The sequence below is a fragment of the Eleginops maclovinus genome, chromosome 12 (assembly GCF_036324505.1).
Source record: "Eleginops maclovinus isolate JMC-PN-2008 ecotype Puerto Natales chromosome 12, JC_Emac_rtc_rv5, whole genome shotgun sequence".
In the NCBI taxonomy this organism is placed as follows: Eukaryota; Metazoa; Chordata; class Actinopteri; order Perciformes; family Eleginopidae; genus Eleginops; species Eleginops maclovinus.
In genome coordinates, this window is record NC_086360.1 from 12,492,524 (window position 1) to 12,512,184 (window position 19,661).

Here is a 19,661-nt window from a genome sequence, read left to right on the forward strand (position 1 = left end):
TGAGACCTCATTATCAAATTGAACCCATTGATGGGCAGGAGGATTTTTGCCAAAATAAACTGTTCTCTGATCATACAAAGCAAACATTTAACTCCCATGGTTTTTAAAGTGTCATCCCACTTAGTAGATTCCTCTAAAGAGTGGCCGCTGTTTAGAGGAATCAGAAGAAATCTAATATCTCAATGATGCATAGCCCGAGAAAATACACAAACATATAAGGCATGTTGAATTTATTTCTCCTCTGCATCAACAAGTGAAAAATGCAAACAAATACACAAAAATAAAAATACAAATATGGCATCCTGTATGTAAAACAAACACTTAGAAATACAGATGCAGTGCAAAAATGTTTTTTTTCTTAAAGCAAAGCCTCTAAACATTTCCTTTTAACAATCTGGAACAAGGTTATTGTTGGAGGAGGAATCTTTTTTTACTGAGGAGTGCATCACTTCCAACACTGCTACTCCATAACGACAGGCTGATTTGCAGATGACACAAGCTGAAAGACTATATGTGATGGCATAAGCTACATTAAGAGACAAATGTGCCAGATTTGATGGACAAGATATTGTTTCTATGCCTTTAAACAGAGCCTCCTGACAGCTACAGAGACAATATTAAAATAGAGAAGCAGAGGGAGCGTCCAGTTAGACATGCACAACATGCAGCTGTTGTGTACATGCAGGACAACTATGTTGATCATATCAGCAATACAGAAAACATTCTGGTTATTCAAATGCTACATCTTTTTTACGTTCAAAAGACATCGGTTTTTTTCTTCAGAATAAAGTTAAACAGATTTCTTGCAAGACAAGAGGCTGGGATGCAAAACTATATTTCATCATCAAAGCAAGATAGACAAAAAACAACAACAATAAATTAATATTCACAGCAAAACAATATGTCATCAATCATATGATATGTATGGGGTCACTATATACAAAATAGCATAAATACATTATCTGATGAAATAAATAGCATGGTAAATAACGATCATACTGTCACTCAAGCAAAGCTACATCTCAGAGAGTGCAAAAACGGTCCCAGCTTACATCCAAGTTACACACTAGGACTAACTACACACGTCAGTATCTGACAATTTGTAAAAGCCAAAGAAATAAAAGTGCACATATACCAAAGCTTTGGGTCAGTAGAGGTTATTACAATGTTTAAACACTAGAAGGAGATATTTGCTGCAATGACTTTACTGTGTTTACACTAACATGCTACTGTTTAGTCACATTACCTATTTTCTTAAGAAAACATTGTGGGGAGATTGACCTACACTAGTGGAAGGCACTGATAAACGTTTTAAATGTTGTATCATTCATGAGGACATTTCTTTTTTTTAAAAGCTTTCATTTGTAAATGGAGGTCTTTAAGCAAAAAACTTACTAAAGACAAATACAGAATTCAGTTTTTCTTCAATGGCAAAATGTACCACTTCATCAAAATATATCAAATTTCCATTAAAAATTATCCAAATGTTATTATCTTTCCACAATATATTTGAAGGCTTAAAGGCGTCTTTTCATACCTAGCCCACTGAGGATGCATAGTGGCTTAGAGTCACCCTGGTTAGAGTGAAGCATGCTAAGCTGAGGGTCAGGGGTCAGGTTGAAGGCCATTTAGACAGTTACATCCCAAGCTGCAATCATGCAAGTTTTATGCGGTGACCATAATGACATAAAGCATTTTTGGGGGGCTTTTGATCTAGGACATGGCACGGAAATGCACAGGCAACAGAACACAGACAACAGCACAGAGACACAAGACATCTCTCTGAAACACTATCTGTATATGCTACATCTCTGTTACATCCACTGTATTACACACATCATACACTTCATGCTCTCAGCCTTTCCTGCACTCTCAGGCTGTCTGAAGAAGTGTGATGTTATGCGCACCACACGCTCCACTGAGGAATGATGAGCGCACATAGTGAAATTTCCTCATAACCCTCACACTGTGCAACTTAAACCTTTCCTCCTCTTTTCCTTGGAGATTATAACTCAGCAACCTTCTCATGCTCCCTCAGTCCCTTGCAAAAAAAACAACTGTCCAACCGTCGTACTTGACTATAAAGATATCTCTCACTTCAGTCAGTATCACTCTTAGCTTCATTTCCATGTTGCTCTCAAATCTCTCCAATTTCCTCCTGATTGATGAGATTACGTGGGCGTGTTGCCCTCAGGGGGTCCAGGTCTGGCAGGCTCCCACTGGCCACAAACAGCTGTAACTCAGGCAGGGAGCCTGGGCTCGATCTTCAGAGAGAGATCATAGAGTGTGTCTTCATCCATGATGAGAGTCTTATCTAGCAAGTACTGGGTCACCTGGACAGAAAATATACAAGAGAGGCATATTGTCCTGAACAGCAAAGTATTTGTACATCTATGGCTTCTTTTAGTTGTTTTTAATTAAAGACTGAATTGTTTAACTTTTTTAGCACCTAGATGGTCTTGAACGTCCTAATAGGGAATTAATACAAATGGTTATGCAAATATAGAGCTTAACTCAAATTAAAAGGTAAATGGACTGTACGTATAGAACGCTTCATGAGGTATTTTCGAGCGCTTTTCACATTTACACACCTGGGTCGTCGTATCACCGTTGGCCACGTTTGGTAAAGATACATCGAAATGAACTTCAGAACTCTGTATTTTACAGTACTATATACATAAAGTTTACCATTTATTTTTCTTAAAATATTTTGTCCATGCAATCACGGTCTGCTTTGCTGATGTAACAGAGAAAAACGACTCATATTGTGAAGATATGTAATTAAGTACCTTGGCTTGATGCTCTATTCTGTACGGAGTCTGCTGAAACTGGCGGATCTCTCTGATGATGTGAGATATCTAAGGGAAATGTGGAATTTAAGTGGATATTTAAAAACAGGTTTACATGTGATGTTAATTTGCATAATTTGTATTCATTTATGTGCCTACCATCCTCATTTTGGAGAAGTTAACAAGACCTTCGTCTGTAAAGTTGGGTGTCCCCTCCTCAATAAAGGCCAGATCTGTGAGATACATTCCCAGGTATGGCACACTTGGAGGGTTGCAGCTGGGAAAAAAAGTGTGAAGGAATTATGAGCATATAGATGTCAATACATACCACACTATTTGTGTATATTGATTGATTTGCAAAGTCTCACTTTTTCAGGGTCTCCCTCAGATTTTTAAACCTTCCCTCAGAGGACACAGTCTTCTGTAGTTTGTCCATCAGGGCTTTGGTCTGGATAAGATCACAAATATATATTTTATAGATAAAAATGCATTAAGTAAGACTATTTTGAACAACAAGAAGGAACTTGCAGATGTCCTATTAATAAGACATAATGATAATACAATTACAAAATCAAATTTGCTCCTGCCTCCGAACACCGCAGAGCCCAAATCACTTTTTTTATCCTTCTATACACAGTTAAACTATAGTTTTTAGGTATGAATAGAGTATTGATGGGGAATTATTCCACCTGTTTGCTGATTTTAGCCCACGTCTTCTTCAGACGGTAGATGGCGCTGCGATTGAGCGCAGATGTGATCTCCAGGACTCCGTTGTAGTTGTTGAGACAGCGGCAGATGTCAGCCACAGCGACCCACTTTTCTATGGAGTTGGCCCTGGAGCCCACATCGGTGTGGGTCATAATCTGTGATGCCACCAAGTTACTCATCTTCAAAAGGAGAAGAAAAGAGAATATGATGAAGTTAAGTGATGGATATTTAAAGGGTAAAAAATATGTCCTTTACATTTTTTAATAGACATTTTGGAGCTCACATCATTGAAGTGTTGAGTAGTTTTCATGATGTATGGTGTCCTCTCGGTCTTATCCACCTTCATCCAGCCCTGTCCCAGGAACTCTCTAAGAGAGGGGGCAGAGTAATGTGGTAAGTAAAATGAGACCACAGACAATATAATGAAATGCAGTAATCCAAACAGGTATGGGTAGCAAAACAAATTAACTGAACTAGGTGTGCACTGCAATATTGTTGGAGGAAACTCTTGCATTGTCATCTAGCCAAATATAAAGCCAAATACAAATCACACATTTGTTTCCATATTAATTATTTAAAAGCTAGCTGTGTTTCTTATTGTTTTAGCTGTTTTTTGCAAAACATTAAAAAAATACAAGATGGGGATACATTAAAACTTTTAACTCTGCCGCTGATATGTAATTTCATAGATAAGTACTGTATATGTTATTTTAACTTACCAGCAGTAGAGGAATCTGCCATAAATCAAGACTTATGCATACGAAATAGGCTAAGATTTATTAAAGCTGGTGCAGATGTTTCACAAAGATGATCTGATGGAGAAACCTTTATCATAGCAACACTAGGCCACATACTGATGTCCATATTTTGTAGGTCAATATATCTAAAATAAAACCTGTGGTGATTAACTGGTCTTGTTATTATAAGCAGTATCCAAAGCTGATTTAGTTGTATTTGCCCTGATGCAGATCCCAGAGTGTGAGAGTTATGAGAGGACTTACTCATAAGGAATGCTTCTGAAGACGATGTGATCCAGAAGAGTGATCTGCTCTGCCAGCTCCATCGCTGAGAGAGACTCGAAACACTCTGCCTTCGGACAGTCGGCCTAAACAGACATACAATCAGACACACACAAGCACATACACACAAATGCATTTTCACACCAGATAATAAGGAGTTATAAATATCTAATAAAGAGACCGACTTTGATGAATATGTTGTATGGCAGTTGACAGTTCCCTGGAGACCGTCATAGTCATACAACGATGTGTACTTTGCACTATTGATTGCACTAGGCAATGCTTTTCACATCTTACAACAGTAATGTGTGTGTGTGTGTGTGTGTGTGTGTGTGTGTGTGTGTGTGTGTGTGTGTGTGTGTGTGTGTGTGTGTGTGTGTGTGTGTGTGTGTGTGTGTGTGTGTGTGTGTGTGTGTGTGTGTGTGTGCATGCTTGTGTGTGGGCATACTTGTGTGAGTGTGGATGTGTGTGGGTGTGTGTGGGTGTGTGTGTTTCCCTAACGTGATTAAGTCAATATCATAAACCAGAGGGACTCATGACCCCATGATTATTTCCATCTCTGGGAGTTTATAACGCATTTAGTTGAAGTTTGTTAGTACTTTATTTCATCCCAAAGAGGACCACATTATAATCATCATCAGAATTCTTTATTTATCTCGATGGAAAAATAAAAGCTGCTGCCTCAACTGGTCCTTGATAATAATGTGTTTACATCATGCAGTAAAGGGTAGACATTTTTTTTCTCTGCAGTTCACAGATGCTGCATTGATCCAGCAGAATAATATCATATCAGAATTATCAAGAAGTCCTGACAAGATGTTCGCAATGACGAACTTACCATCTGTAGGATGTCCTCTATCCTCAGCTGGGCATCGTCCTGCTCATCTTGAGAAAGGGCACTAGGAGACAAAGTGGAAAAGAATACACTTCAACTGAATAGTACAGAATACAATAAAACTGAATCGAATCTGATTTAATTGAACAGAACAGATTAGAATAGAACAGCATACAACGTAACTGAAAATAAACTCTCAATATAACAGAATGGAACAGAATTAAAGAGAATAAAAAAGAACAGATTACAGAACAATGTAGCAGAATACAAAAAAAAACATAGAACATAATAGGACTGAACAGAATATAGCAGAACGAATTGAACAGAATAAAATAGAAAAAATGACATACCAGAGCAGAACAGAATGGTACAACAGAGGATTGAACATAACAGAATTGATCAGACTAGAGTACAGTAGAACATTTCACAATAGGAAAGAATAAAGGAATGTTTCATGCCAATTTAATACATAAGACCATTTTATCGAAACACATTTTAAGCTTTAATGCTTGTGTGAGCCGTACCTTAATATGTTGGCAGTAGCTTTTCTCTCCTGAGGCAGAAGGTCAGGATCTCTGAGCACCTCCTCCAGCAGGCAGATCACCGACATCTTCAGCTCCCCATTCATCTCAAAGTCCTAAACACAAACACAAATCCATTTCTATTGTTCAAATGAACCTCAGGGTCAAGTTATGGGTTCTCCAGCATCCATCACTACATGTCCAACTTCAACTAGTACACTAACATCAACTTTTTCAATTCTTAATTCTTTTGTCTTAAACTCTGTGTTTGGTTTGAAAAAACACAATGACGCTTTAGGAAGAGTTTCAGGTGATAAGGTGGGTGGGTTTTACCTTGGTTGGTTATTGGCAAATGGTTGCAGAACCCAAAAATACACCAAAATCTGATCAGTATATTTTCAGGCAGCTTTTAATAAAGACGGTTCAGGACAAAAAGAGGGAGAATCATTGTCATAAAACTTTTTCAATCTCTTAACAGAGAGGATTATTTTATGTATAAAAGATGTGAAAAAGTGGATTTTGCATAATAGGTGACCTTTAACATGTTGTAGTGATTTCAATTCACATTGCCATAATTTAGAATTTGTTAAGATTTGGAAACGGACATACAAAAGACAAAGAAGTGAATGTTTTATACTTATAATATATACTAATATTATATTGTATCCAACTGTTGTTTAGGTGATTAAAGTAGGTTGCATCCCAAGGTAGTTGTAATGCATTGAGAGATATATTATGTTATTAAGAGTAACTTAAGTGTTACAATCTGAAAACTGTAGAATGAATTGGTAAAATAGCAAGATGTCTTTCTCAAGCTAGTCCTTTCCATTGAATTACTGATAAATTAAGTTAACAAGGTATCACATTGACTGATACAAAAGTCTTTTTAAAATCTATCCGGTAAATCACTTTTAGCCAGATCATCCTGATGAAAAGTGTTTGTAGTTGTATGCATGAAAATTGACTTTTTTCTAGTTTCCACCTATTTGTCTGAGCAATCATCAATCACTGCTATACAATCCTTTATGTCTGCATACATTGCTCCTCCTGTACCCCCTCATTCCTCCAAGCCATTACTGCTTCTTTTCCTCTCTTTTCCCTTTCACTCCCTCCCCAATTCAACTCCTGTTCAAAGGTCAGTTTTAACAAGCTCTTTGGCCTCCCAAAGCGAAATACGAGTGGATGAATAAGTGTGCGTGTTTGTGCTTTGCCTCTGTGTTAATAAGCTGAGTAAAGCTGGCCTGTCATCACGGTATTTTGTGCTACTGAAGAAAATACATAAAACAGATCGATTCAGTTGGACCTCTGGGGGGGGGAGCTGGCAATTACTGTGATGTTCACTTCATTAGAGGCAACACTGGCTGTGTAGCAGAAGAGTAGGTGGACTGAGGCGAGTTGAGATGGTTCTACAGTTGACACGACAACAACGTTCAGCGTGTGTTTGTGTGCATATGGCTGTTTATATGCTCAAGAGAGGGCACTGGAGCAGAGAGAACACACAAGACACCTGCTTTAATGAGACCACAGACTTGATCACCTAAGCACAAACAAGGGACCACACACACACACACACACACGCTCAGACTGACCTGTGAGTGTTTGGACACCCAGTGCCGAAGCACGTTGAGAACTCTGTTAGTTGCAGCTCGGCGGATGATAAACTCTTTATCACAAGTTCTTTCAGAATTATTAAACACTGTAGAGAAAAAAAAAGGAGAAAGAGAGACAGAGAGGATGAGTTATTACTGTGTGGATATATAATCCTACAGTAATGATTTGGGGCTTATATCAATTTAACAACTAATGAAAATCAGTCAGTGGTACAAAAGAATTGCCTACTAAACCTATTAAAGTAACAATATAGCACTTAATAAAAGTATTTCAAATGTATTTCCAATTGTAAAGGCTAAAATCACACTTATTGATAATCCACAGAGAGGAGGGGTTTATAACAATCATTTAAACATAGATCTCTGTTTTGCTATTTGGTGGATCAATCTATTATTTTAATAAGTCGACATTTTGTGATTTTTATTATGAGCTGATCATTTACTTTGCATGTAACATACAAACACTTTTGGTGACAAAGTAAAAGATACTATTTTACATTAAGGGTGTGTGTGTGTGTGTGTGTGTGTGTGTGTGGGTGTGTGTAGGTGTGTGTGTGTGTGTGTGTGTGTGTGTGTGTGTGTGTGTGTGTGTGTGTGTGTGTGTGTGTGTGTGTGTGTGTGTGTGTGTGTGTGTGTGTGTGTGTGTGTGTGTGTGTGTGTGTGTGTGTGTACCTGGTGGTGAACCATGTCCTGCTGCTGCTGTGGCGATAGCAAAGGCTGACGCGGGAGAGACTGAGCAGCGTGAGTTCTCCCCTGACTGGACTGCAGAGACACAGTTTTAATTTTTTTACCTAAAGCTCAAATACCCTATTATATTAATTGAAATACTTTTTTTTTTACAGCCCCCATTGTCCTTTATCAACCTCATCAATAACCAAAATTGTTGTTGTTGCTTGGTAACCGTCTTGTGAAATATTCCCATAAGAACTTCGGCAAACAATCAAAGATGATTTACTGCGCATGTAAAGAACCGAAATGTGATGGTTACGGTATGTCACTCAAACCTCATTTTCAAACTAGTTATTTGCATAAAGTCAAATTACTTTGTTGACAATGGCAAAGTATATTAAAGTCATGTACCAATTACTTGAGTCCTAAACATATGAAAAATATGATTATTCATCTGTACTAGGGTTTTTGAGTGTTTGGAATATAATCTACATAAATTATAGATGCAAAATATAAAATATTACAGTTAAACTATTTGTAATTTTGTGTCTTTGTCATCACTTACAAAATCCCAACCATTGTCATTGTCATTCCTGTTATGGACACATTTCAGACCAGAATTGGGGCTGTTAGCAATATGTCCAATAGCCTTCTCAAGAATATTAACTGTGATCATATCCAGGAAAAACAATCCCAAGGCACTTACAACACTCACAGTCACAAAGGACCAGTTGTGTGGACCAGTTGTGTCTGCCTCCAGGGTCAGGGAACTTTGCCTGGCTCTGCAGAGGGCCTCCAGCGATGGCACTGTGGTCTAGTTATGAGTCATTAAACCACACCAACACACATACTGTACATACAGTACACACACGCACGCACACACACATGCACGCACGCACGCACCAACAGGGTTACCTCCAGGCTGTCTGTAGCGCAGGTGACGAGGTGTGGAAGGGGAGCGGCTTGGAGACATGTCTCCTGCTTCACTGCTCTGAGGAGACTCTGGGATGATTTTCTCCAGCGACACTGACTCCAGCACAGCTAGACAGGAGAGAGACAACGCTGATGAGGATGAAGATGGTGATGGTACTCTCTACTACTCGACTGGAGAGTACTTTATTGCGCTTAAATTCAAAGCCATGCAGAGATCAGTTGGTACTTTGTATATAGTTAATTTTTTATCTGTTATTTTTGTATTTTACTAGTATTTTAAATCTCACAACAAGGACCATTTATGCACCAGCCATTTGTTTGTACATCAATATTTAGAGAACACTGCTAAGTGGCAATAATACATCTGGCTGAAACCAACCGCCAACTCGTATGTGGCACAATGGACGGAAAAACATTCAAACTAGGGACAATTGCTCGTAAAACACTGGATTTTTAAAAGACATCCGAAATGCACAAATGCTATGATAGCATTTGAAACTATCCCCATCAAGTTGCTTATTGCTACTGCTATTTTGAGTTAATTGGTAGAGAAGATTTGTCTTCAGGCACAGCTACCAGTCAGATTAAGAACTTCTTTCTAATTATGTTAGTTATTGTAAACTATACATTTTTGTTATTCAAATTCAATAAAAGTCATGAACAGTGTAAATTGTTGTGCTGTTGTTTCTTTTCTTTTGCAAAAGTGCTGGTAATATTCCAGGTATAAAAACGCCTTTCCATTTTTACATTTGTACTTAAAGAGGTGCAGGAACCCCTGTACCATATGTTTTACACTTATTAAACCATTCAATAACCCCTTGTTCCCAGTTTGACAGCATCTGCATAAGACATTTTGGTAACACTTTACTTGAATGGGTGTTCATAAGACTGACATAACATTGTCATAACTATGACATGACACCTGTCTCAAACATTAATAAATAGTTATGACAGTTGTCGTTAAGTGTCATTCGGTAAGTTATGTCACTTTTGATGCAAAGGTGACATTGTTTGAGATGTCCTTGTTATGACAACTTGACATAAACCAAGACAACATAAACATGTCATAGCAGACCTAACTGTCAAACTAAAGAAAAACATTTAGCTTGATATCTTAGCGCGACATTAAACAGTCATATATGGATGTCTGCTATGACATGTTTATGACAGGTGTTGTTGTCTTGGTTTATGTCAAGTTATCATAACAAGGACATCTCAAACAATGTCACCTTTACATCAAAAGTGACATAACTTACCGAATGACACTTAACGACAACTGTCATAAGTATTCATTAATGTTTAAGACAGGTGTCATGTCATAGTTATGACAATGTTATGTCAGTCTTATGAACCCCCATTCAAGTAAAGTGTTACCGACATTTCTTTGCTCATTCAATCAGATTTTTCCAGTAATTTGTCTTCCACGTGTATATTGCCACTATGTTAAGTAAACACTGTCGATGCTCTTATTACTGCTATGGTATCCTGACGTTTTGCATGGAAAACTAATATTTAAATTAATTCCATTTGGATCTGTTGATAGACAGACATTTCCTATTTCACTTGATGGCTTTTCAACATATGCTCAGAAAGTGCTATTGGCTTTTTGTCTCCTGGTGAGCTGTTAGCTTCTGCCAAGCACGCTCACACACACACACACACACACACACACACACACACACACACACACACACACACACACACACACACACACACACACACACACACACACACACACACACACACACACACACACACACACACACACACACACAAACTGTACATATGTGTGCGAACATTCTAATGAACTCACTGCAACTTGTCCTTGCTGTGCTTCTTCATATGCCCTGAAACTCTCTTTCCCTTCACAGAGGGATGTGTAACACCACTGTTAGAAGATATGAGCATGTGCAAAGGGAAGGCAACTTAGCTGACTCAAGCTCACAAGTGTGAGGAGATAATGATGCCCCACCAGGCGCCTGTGCTACTCTTACTGGGAACACTTCACACTGTGCCATTTGAGGAGTGACCTCCAGCTCTTACAAAGTATTTCAGTACACCAATGAGGCTTTACTGTATATTTCAATGTTCAGTCCTAGAATATATGGTGAATTAGGGTATAGTGTATAAGCTAGGCACAGTGTAAAATCACAGATTGAGGATTTAGATCATCTGCCAGGGTTACAAAATTCAGCTGTTACAGATCCCCCAAAATCATCATTACAATACACATTTTTTAACAAAAAGAGTTTTACATCTGTATTTCTGTTACCACCTTAATAACTATGCATAAAAAGATAAGTTGACAGAAATGTGTGAATTTACCTTTCACACCAAAATGTGCTGAATAATTTAATTGGGATAACCTCTCATTTAGCTATTGGTGTACTCCAGGGACTGTCAGTAGTACACAGGGATACCATGGTTTAAACAAGCCCATTACAAACTATCCTAAAGTATACATATTTTTTGCACTGTATTTGTGTGGGAACTAAAACATACATCTGCGGATGCTCCGTCTCAGTTTGCCACAGAAGGGGTCGATCTTTGGCACCTCCTCGCCCTCTGCAGGTGAGCAAGGACACTGGTCTGGGGACGTGGGAGTGGTAGGACCTTGGTCCCCTGGTGGCTTTATGTTGTTCGGTGGGGGAGAGGTGGAAGAGGGAGGAGGAGGAGGAGAGGAGGTGGTCGGAGTTGGGGTCTGAGGTGTCGGGGTTAGGGGGGTGTTTGCAGATGTGGGGCTGCTGGCGGCAGACTGGGAAGTGTTGTGGTTGACGCTGGAGTTTGACAGGGGACTGGTGAGGTCGAGGCCGCCGACCCTGGCAGTGATGGGGGAGTGGAGGGAGAGCTTTCGTGTTCGGACAGGGGAGGAGGTGCGGGACTGGATAGACAAAGGAGGGGGAGAGGAAAACTTGCGGCAGAGACGAGGAGATTTGTCGTTCATGTGCTCGCCACTTCTGTTGTTCTGGTTGGTGGCAAAGAACAGCTCCAAAGACCTGGAAGGGGGAATAAAATAGGAAGATATTTTAAAGAGAATAGAAAATAATTGTGTAATTACAGCAGCTCAACTAAAGGACTTCTATGTCTGTTTGCCTTTACCGTTCAATAGCTAAACTAATTGTCAGATAGTTTTCTTGTACTATAGACATACAGTACAGTGTATCTGATTTAGGGTTAAATGACTGTGTATTCAGAGTTCAAAAAGAAGTATAAGAAGAAGACTGCCTTAAGACACAAAGGGGAAATCAAAGCTTGCAATGTTACACAATATAAGAACAGCAGAAAATATATTATTATGTTGTGTATACTCCAGCAAATTGGGTTCGAAATAAAACAGTGTCTAGTCAGCTTTAATTAGGGGGTATTTATGTTCACCTCAGATGAACAGTGTAGGAATTTTAGAATGGAGGTAGTTGGGAAAAGTAACATAAAGTCAATCATTATCTCATTACATTACAGATTCAAAGGATAAATAGACATTCCGTAATGTAAAATGGTTAGCTCATAGTCAAGAACCCGCAGAAACTCATTAAAGATTATTTCGTTCCCCTCTGCTGGTATGGAGCTTCTATCAGCTTTTTCTATGACCTGGTTTTTACTGTTTTAGTTCACTCTAACCACTCTCAGTGTGAGTCTGATCTGTATTTAAATGATACCCCAGTCCTAAAATTGTGGGACTACAGTATGTATAAAATGGGTTCAAAGTAACCTAAAACTATTCAGCAAATGTTTTGTGTGTAAACCCCCTCAAAAATCCTTAAATCGGAAAGTTGCTGACTGTGACTTTAGTACCCGATTAAGTGCTTAAAAGAGGAACAATTTAGTCAGCTTTCTAAATTCTAATTAGAAAAACATCAATCTTTTATTTCAGATAACATTTGCAACATTTAAACGCCTTATTTACCAGGCAATGAAAGTGCAAAAGTTTTTGAATAAGAACCACTTAGTTATGACATTAACGCTGCTCAGAAAGTTGTGTGTACTGAGCTAAGGGAGGGGTAATCATGCATAGATAAACACATCCATCATTTATTCACAAAAGCCAGTTATTCAGCAGGAAATAGAGGAACAAATTGCATCTCAGATCGAAAGAAGAGAGGGAGAACTGAAAGGCATATTGAGGAAAATACCCCAAAATCAGAGCAAAAGGTTGCTGGAGAACTTTGAAGCAGGTAGCAGAGATGCTTAAGAGTAAGATACAAAGCATGCTAAAGATGAATGTCGAAAGGGATCAATATGAATACAAAGAGAAAAAACAGCCTTGAGGAAGTGATTCTCCAGTGAGAGAACATGCTACAGACCAGCTGCAGAATCTGGGAAACATTTCCCTTCTCCCATTCCTGTCTACGAAATGAAACACCTAAAATGTTTCAAACTGCTGGAATGAAGAGAGATAGCCAGTAGATCAAATTGAAAAGGGAAAAGTCATGCATCAGTAAAGTGTCAGACCAAGACCAGAGGAGAAGAAGAACAGGCAGGAAAAGTTGGAAAGCGACAGAAAGAAGGAGGACAGAGGGAGTTGGTTACTTGGACTGATCCATGGTTATCTTCTTGATCTTCAGATTGTAGTCAGGACAGATGGATGAGATGGACAGACGGTCATATGAGTGGTACTGCGCCCTGTAGTTAGAGGGGACATGAAGAGACGGGGGGATGGATGAAACAGAAAAATGATTAAATGGATAGGGTGATGGTTGAATTAAGACATGAAAATGCATACGCAGTAGATGTGACGAGATGGTTTGATGGAAGATGATGGAAGGAAGACAGATGAATCTCTTGGAGGAAATGTGTGTTTAAGGAGGGGGGAGGCACAGTGTGAGTGAGGAACAGCAGCACATGTTTAATCTCCCAGATATAAACGCATGGGAGCAAACATCTAGTGGGAAACAGACGTAGAGAGAGTTAAAGGTCTCCTATTATGCTTCAATAATTAATTCAATATCAAATCTACATCCGACACACACACAAAATAGAATTAAATGAATGTTAATAATAAATTCAAAAAAGTAAAACAATACCAAGGGTCTACAGACATGCTAGTGGCTCTGTGAGGCTGTACTTGGACACAGCAGTGCTTAATGGTACAGTACATGCTCATACCTCAACTCATCAACCTGATAAGTTGATGTTAATTAGGTATAATGTATGCTAACGTTTGCCAGTTAGCACTTAACACTAATTATTACTGATCCCGGTTGTCTATAACATTGTTGTCTTCATAGACTTTCATGGTATTCCATTAATTAGTTTTTGAGATATTTCAGTCTGGAATAAAAAGTTGGGCTGACTGACCAATGTAAAGCCAGCATAGCCAAACAACACCAAAATAAAAACAACAAATGTAAAAAAAAAAAGACTAAACATTTTATATTGGAGAGAAAAACTGGAAGTTTGTTTATAAACCTCCTATAATACTGGCTTTGTGGTGGATGAAGGAAAGAATCACATTAAAGGTTTGACCTGTTTTGCTGCTCATGTTCCCACTTCAAATGACATTAGGGAGAAATTATGCATATGCTGCTTGAGTTAAGGTTTAGGAATCGGGACTTGGCCCACACATCCCCACTACCCTCCCTGCACACCTCTGGTCTCTGGATGAGTGCTTGCTGTTCTCTTCCAGGGAAGGCAGCCACAGGCCATGGTGAGTTAGACCTTAAATACAAACCTGCCCTTGGGCAAAGGAACAGCTTTTCCAATTTAAAAGTTACATAAAATCAATGAAAGAATATAAACACCCAATCCTGAAGCAGCCAGAGACCTCATATGAGAGTAAGAGCATGAATAAAGCCGAGCAAGAGTGAGAGAGAGAAAAAATCCCTTTTAATACACAGAATATTCCCAATGCTGAGCCAAAAACTTTGATGAAGCATCTGCTCTGCTGGCCTCCACACACAGACTGGTGTTTGTTTCAGCCAGTATGTTTTTAAGAGAGTCCAAAGCACTTACCACATCTGACTACATAGAATTGTAAAAGGAAAAAAAGGCCCCGAGCATGTAATGCAAATGTACCCTTGCATATTCCTTACACTCAAATAGACACAATTACAGAGGGATACACAAGAACAAAAAAAGTGCATGACGCTTTTCTATGTTCATGAATGCATATTGGTGTGTTTGCATTGTATGACCTGATAGGTATGGAGGAGAAGGGCTTCTTGTAGATGTCGGCCAGTTTGTCCATGACGACTGTTGCCGTGGTGAAGATCCTGTATGTGTGCAGGAAGGTGTTGAGGAAGTCTATGGAGAGGAAGCGCAGGTCGGTCAGCCTCTCCAGCAGCCGCTCCACGCTGGCATAGCGGATCTGGGGGACCTTGCAGGAGTTGAGCGTCTTGCTGAAGCAAATGTCAACATCATCTTTATGGAGACGCACATCGGATCTGATGGATACACACGTACACACATACACACACAACCGAGCATGGGTGACTGCTGTGCTGCTAAGAAAGGAAATTAACTGAGCAAAAACAGCCACGTAAAATAGGAATGAATAAAATAAAATCCATATATTCCACAAAAGAAACCTAAAAATCAAAATGGATACCAAATAATATGTTTGAGTATATATAAATATAGAAAAAGCATAAAGAAGTACAACCTAAAAATGTACTGTACGGGTACCACAGTTGACACATTTTCACCCAGGAATGCTAAATCATATGTTTTGCAATACTGGCATATAGAGATGGATGTTCCTCTTTACACACACAAAAATACTTACTTGATCATATGAGGCACAGTGACTTTAGAGTTCTCCTCAAATACACTGGTCATCAAGCCATTACAGCGGATATTATCTATACACTGCAGAGATAGAGAGAAGAGGATGATACATTTAAGATTAAAGTAAAAGAATCACAGTATGAGAGGGTTTGTTGGACCTACGTACAATAGATAAAAGGCCATGTACTCTAGATTTACTTTGAAGTAATCTTCCTTTCATTAAATTGTGTATCAGTTAGCTCCAAATGAATTCAAACAAATGCGAGATAAATGTTTTGAAAGTCAGGTTAATAAGAAATTGAGGGGGAACAGAAGCTGTGTGCAAGTGTCAGTGTATTTTTTCCCCCCGATAAGACTGAATCCAGGCTGACATGTTGCTACTCTGTGAAGTGCTGAGGCAGTGAGCTGAACTCGCCCCATGGGGAGCTGCACCCTCGTCTGTGTTTACTTATCACTAAGCCTTCTCAATGCCCACAGAGACACCCTCTCTCCATTTGGAGGTTATTGTTATTCCTTGTTTGTCTGGGTGTGTATAAGTGTGACTTTGTGTGTTACCTGGCTAATATCACTGGTCCATGCCGCCTTCTCCTGTCGCGATGGTGCCAATAACACGACGGTGAATGAAGGTGCGTCTGATGGCTCAACTACGAGCTTAAAGTCCAGCTGACCAAATACTTGACCGCTAGCTTTAGCTATGTAATAAAGGGAAAAGAAAGAGGGTTTTTTTAAGAAACATAGCAATCCTAGTAACGATAGTAAAGAGACACACAAACACACACACACACACACACACACACACACACACACACACACACACACACACACACACACACACACACACACACACACACACACACACACACACACACACACACACACACACACACACACAGGGTTAATTAAGTGAACCTGCAATTTCAATTCAACGCACCCCTGAGGCTAACGTCTCAGCTTTATATGTGTACTGTATGTGAGAAACCTCAGAAGAACAAAAAAATATGCAAATCAATGTCAAGATTAACACCTGACATTTAAAGGGGTGGTGATCTGATATTTAAAGGGAAGTCATTTCTGGACACTTATCATCTGACCTAATTAACCTCCATGAGGGGTGAAGGGCCTAAATGAGCCATTAAGAGCTGCCTGGTTTTGTGCACCAATGTATACGCAGTCTTTCATAGATGTGGTTAACTTACACTCCTCGTCGCTGGCATCTGGTTCCTCTATGAGTGTGCAGTCAATCAGGGACAAAACTCCACCTTGCTACAAGAGCACATTTTAACAGTTAATATGGTTGAAGGTGGCAATCAATTAAAGGTTTCTACACTGAGATCCACTTCAGCTCGTGAAGTGAAGGTGTTCTCACCTTGAGAAGGTGAAGCTTTCCTCCAGAGCTGCGAGTGCAGACAAGGAAGTGTTTGGTAAAGAGGAAGCACTGCCGTTCCCCTTCCTTCTTCAGAGAAAGAGAGCCCAGACGGACCTTACTAAGCTTCCCGCGCTCTACCGACGGCAGCTGGATCAGAGAGCCTGAGGAGCAGTAAGGGCACATCATTTTATTAAGCAAAGACTAAGCTGAAGCTGTGTATGCTAACCATCTACAGTGGCACAAAAAAAACATGTCTAAAAAGCAATATTTCTGATCCACTATATTCTGCATACAGAAATGTTATGTTTCATCATTAAAATGTGCAGACTTTAGTAGAAACCTTGAAACAAGGGAAGACATGCACTGTTAAGACACATGTCAACACTTCATGCATAAGTGACCTTACCAAATCAAGAGACCAGATACAGTAGCTCATTAGGGTTTGCACACTGTAGCAATTAGCACACTTCTTAATGAATGCTGGTGCAGATATGGTTCATTGCTCTTCTCAAGAGCACATAAACAGTATAAAGAGTTGAAGTTCTTTGAACAGTGTCATTATTGAACTGTCATTCAAACCATTTGTTGCAATTAATTGCTAATTAACAAAGTCAAATTCATGGACTACATTTGAGATGGTGACCAAGAAAGATTTTGTTTTGATCTGCCACCCGGTAACTCTTAAATAATCATGATTATTCACAGGAGATTCCTTTATCTCCATGGCAGGAGCATAAGAATAAGAAATGGATTTACATCTGTAATGTTACATTACAATAATTTGACAAACACTTTTTTGCCTAGAGTAATGTACAATAAGAGCACTGAAAGGGAAGAAAGTGCTTAACCGTATTTAATTTTGAAAAGGGAAATTGGTTTTATCTGACAGTTTTATTTAGGAAACTGCATAAAAAAAACATGAAATGTGATTAAACTAAATGAGTACAAAAATCAGTTTTGAACTGCTAGGGAAAAATTCAGTAGAAAGTCATTCTTCCATAAAAGTATTCAGACATAGAGCCACATCTCCCATGGTAGAAAGTATTATGGTAGCTAATGTCATGATTCAGTGACTGAGCTCCAACAAGGTACTGTGTCATTGTGTCTCAGATCACAGGCTGTCAGGTAAGAGGGTCTGATGGTCGGGAAAACCTCCAGAGCTGTCAGGTGAGTAGTGCTTTGACCTGATGAAGACTTACCCTGCCTGACGAAGGTCTGGCTGGTATCCAACAGGATGTCACAGCCCTCCACTATCATCCTCTCTATGGCCAGGTTCTTCCGGATGTTCTCTGTGTCACTCACCTCATCATGCATCACTCTGGACACATACAAACATGACAGTATCAAAATGTTTCAAGATAGATACGTTTATAAATCTGACAACTCCCCAGACACATACCTGGAAAGGTCCTCTAATTTGGACTTGGCAAATTCAAGGCTCTTGCGCTCCACATGCTCATGAGGCGTGTGTGCTAATAACTCATGCAAGGTGATGATGTATCGAGGAATCTTGTAGGAGAGAAGAACAGTGTAGAAAAAAGACTGTTTAAATAGTGAGTTATCACTCCAAAAAATATGTTTTATATGTTGGCAATGTAGAGATAAAAAGCATTAGTGTTATGGTGTGTTTATGAAAACATCAGTGTACTGGTGTCCAAGTCTTACTTGGAACATGGGGTATGTGAGGAAGGTCTCGAGCATCCTCCCCTCACAGGCGGCATTAGACTCGTACTGTTTCAGCAGCTTGTCGAAGTCTCTGTTCTGCTTACAGTTGGCCAAAACCTGCAGGCTGTACTGATGGTTACGCACAAACTCCTGATAGATGTTCAGCATGGGCAGCAGGATGTCAAAAAGGTCAGCTAGAAACAAAATGACATGTATTCACTGTATGAGCAGTATGTAAGGCAAGGAATGCAGCTCTCAGCATTTCCATATCAGTTAAATTGCAATGTTTATTCTGGGCCTATTGTTGGATCAAATATTGACACAAGTCTTATTATCTACTCCATCAACGTCACATTGATTTGAGATTTGTTGGAATTTCTATTTGAATCTTAGGCAAACATGCTGCTAATTCAACTAACTGTTAAATTGGCACTGTTGCCAAGTTATGTCAGTGAATGTCCTGACACACACACAGTATTATTGCAAATGCAAAGGACCTATTGTACATCAGTGGACAACAGGCTTAATCAACAGTGCCTTAATAGATTTGACTTGACATTAATTTCTTTAAACAATTGATTCTTTTTAGTTGTATTCTAATTGACAGTTTGTATTTTTACAATATCCGTTGGTCTTTCAGCACTTAATATAGTTCTTTTACTGGTAATGGCAGAAAAAATGACAGTTAGTGTTTGAGAGATAACTGGTTGAATGTGTTACTGTTTCTCAATGAGCAATAGGGTTTCCACAACTGCAAATGTAAACTTCACATTTTAATGTAAAGTCTGCTTAGCTGTATGCATGACTGTGCACACAGAAATAC

The 19,661-nt window shown here is 39.2% G+C and overlaps 1 protein-coding gene across 4 annotated transcripts in view; it reads right to left on the bottom strand.

The window, feature by feature from the left end:
• Positions 1-229: 229 nt before the first annotated feature.
• Positions 230-19,661, bottom strand: part of rasgrf2b (Ras protein-specific guanine nucleotide-releasing factor 2b) — a 37,508-nt gene continuing 18,076 nt past the window's right edge. The window contains exons 8-28 of one of the 4 annotated variants that reach the window (XM_063896398.1): positions 18,839-19,032; positions 18,573-18,682; positions 18,373-18,491; positions 17,174-17,334; positions 17,004-17,070; positions 16,363-16,499; positions 15,806-15,888; positions 15,216-15,464; positions 11,587-12,080; positions 9,067-9,192; positions 8,155-8,244; positions 7,462-7,568; positions 5,876-5,988; positions 5,355-5,415; positions 4,499-4,602; positions 3,781-3,865; positions 3,479-3,676; positions 3,158-3,237; positions 2,949-3,066; positions 2,790-2,858; positions 230-2,333 (exon numbers count right to left, since the gene is read on the bottom strand). In XM_063896398.1, coding sequence (XP_063752468.1) covers positions 2,241-2,333; positions 2,790-2,858; positions 2,949-3,066; positions 3,158-3,237; positions 3,479-3,676; positions 3,781-3,865; positions 4,499-4,602; positions 5,355-5,415; positions 5,876-5,988; positions 7,462-7,568; positions 8,155-8,244; positions 9,067-9,192; positions 11,587-12,080; positions 15,216-15,464; positions 15,806-15,888; positions 16,363-16,499; positions 17,004-17,070; positions 17,174-17,334; positions 18,373-18,491; positions 18,573-18,682; positions 18,839-19,032 — 2,858 coding nt within the window. In that variant the 3' untranslated portion in view covers positions 230-2,240. Of the gene's footprint in view, positions 2,334-2,789; positions 2,859-2,948; positions 3,067-3,157; positions 3,238-3,478; positions 3,677-3,780; positions 3,866-4,498; positions 4,603-5,354; positions 5,416-5,875; positions 5,989-7,461; positions 7,569-8,154; positions 8,245-9,054; positions 9,193-11,586; positions 12,081-15,215; positions 15,465-15,805; positions 15,889-16,362; positions 16,500-17,003; positions 17,071-17,173; positions 17,335-18,372; positions 18,492-18,572; positions 18,683-18,838; positions 19,033-19,661 lie in introns of all 4 variants that reach the window. The other 3 variants (XM_063896397.1, XM_063896400.1, XM_063896399.1) reach the window with 3 other exon arrangements.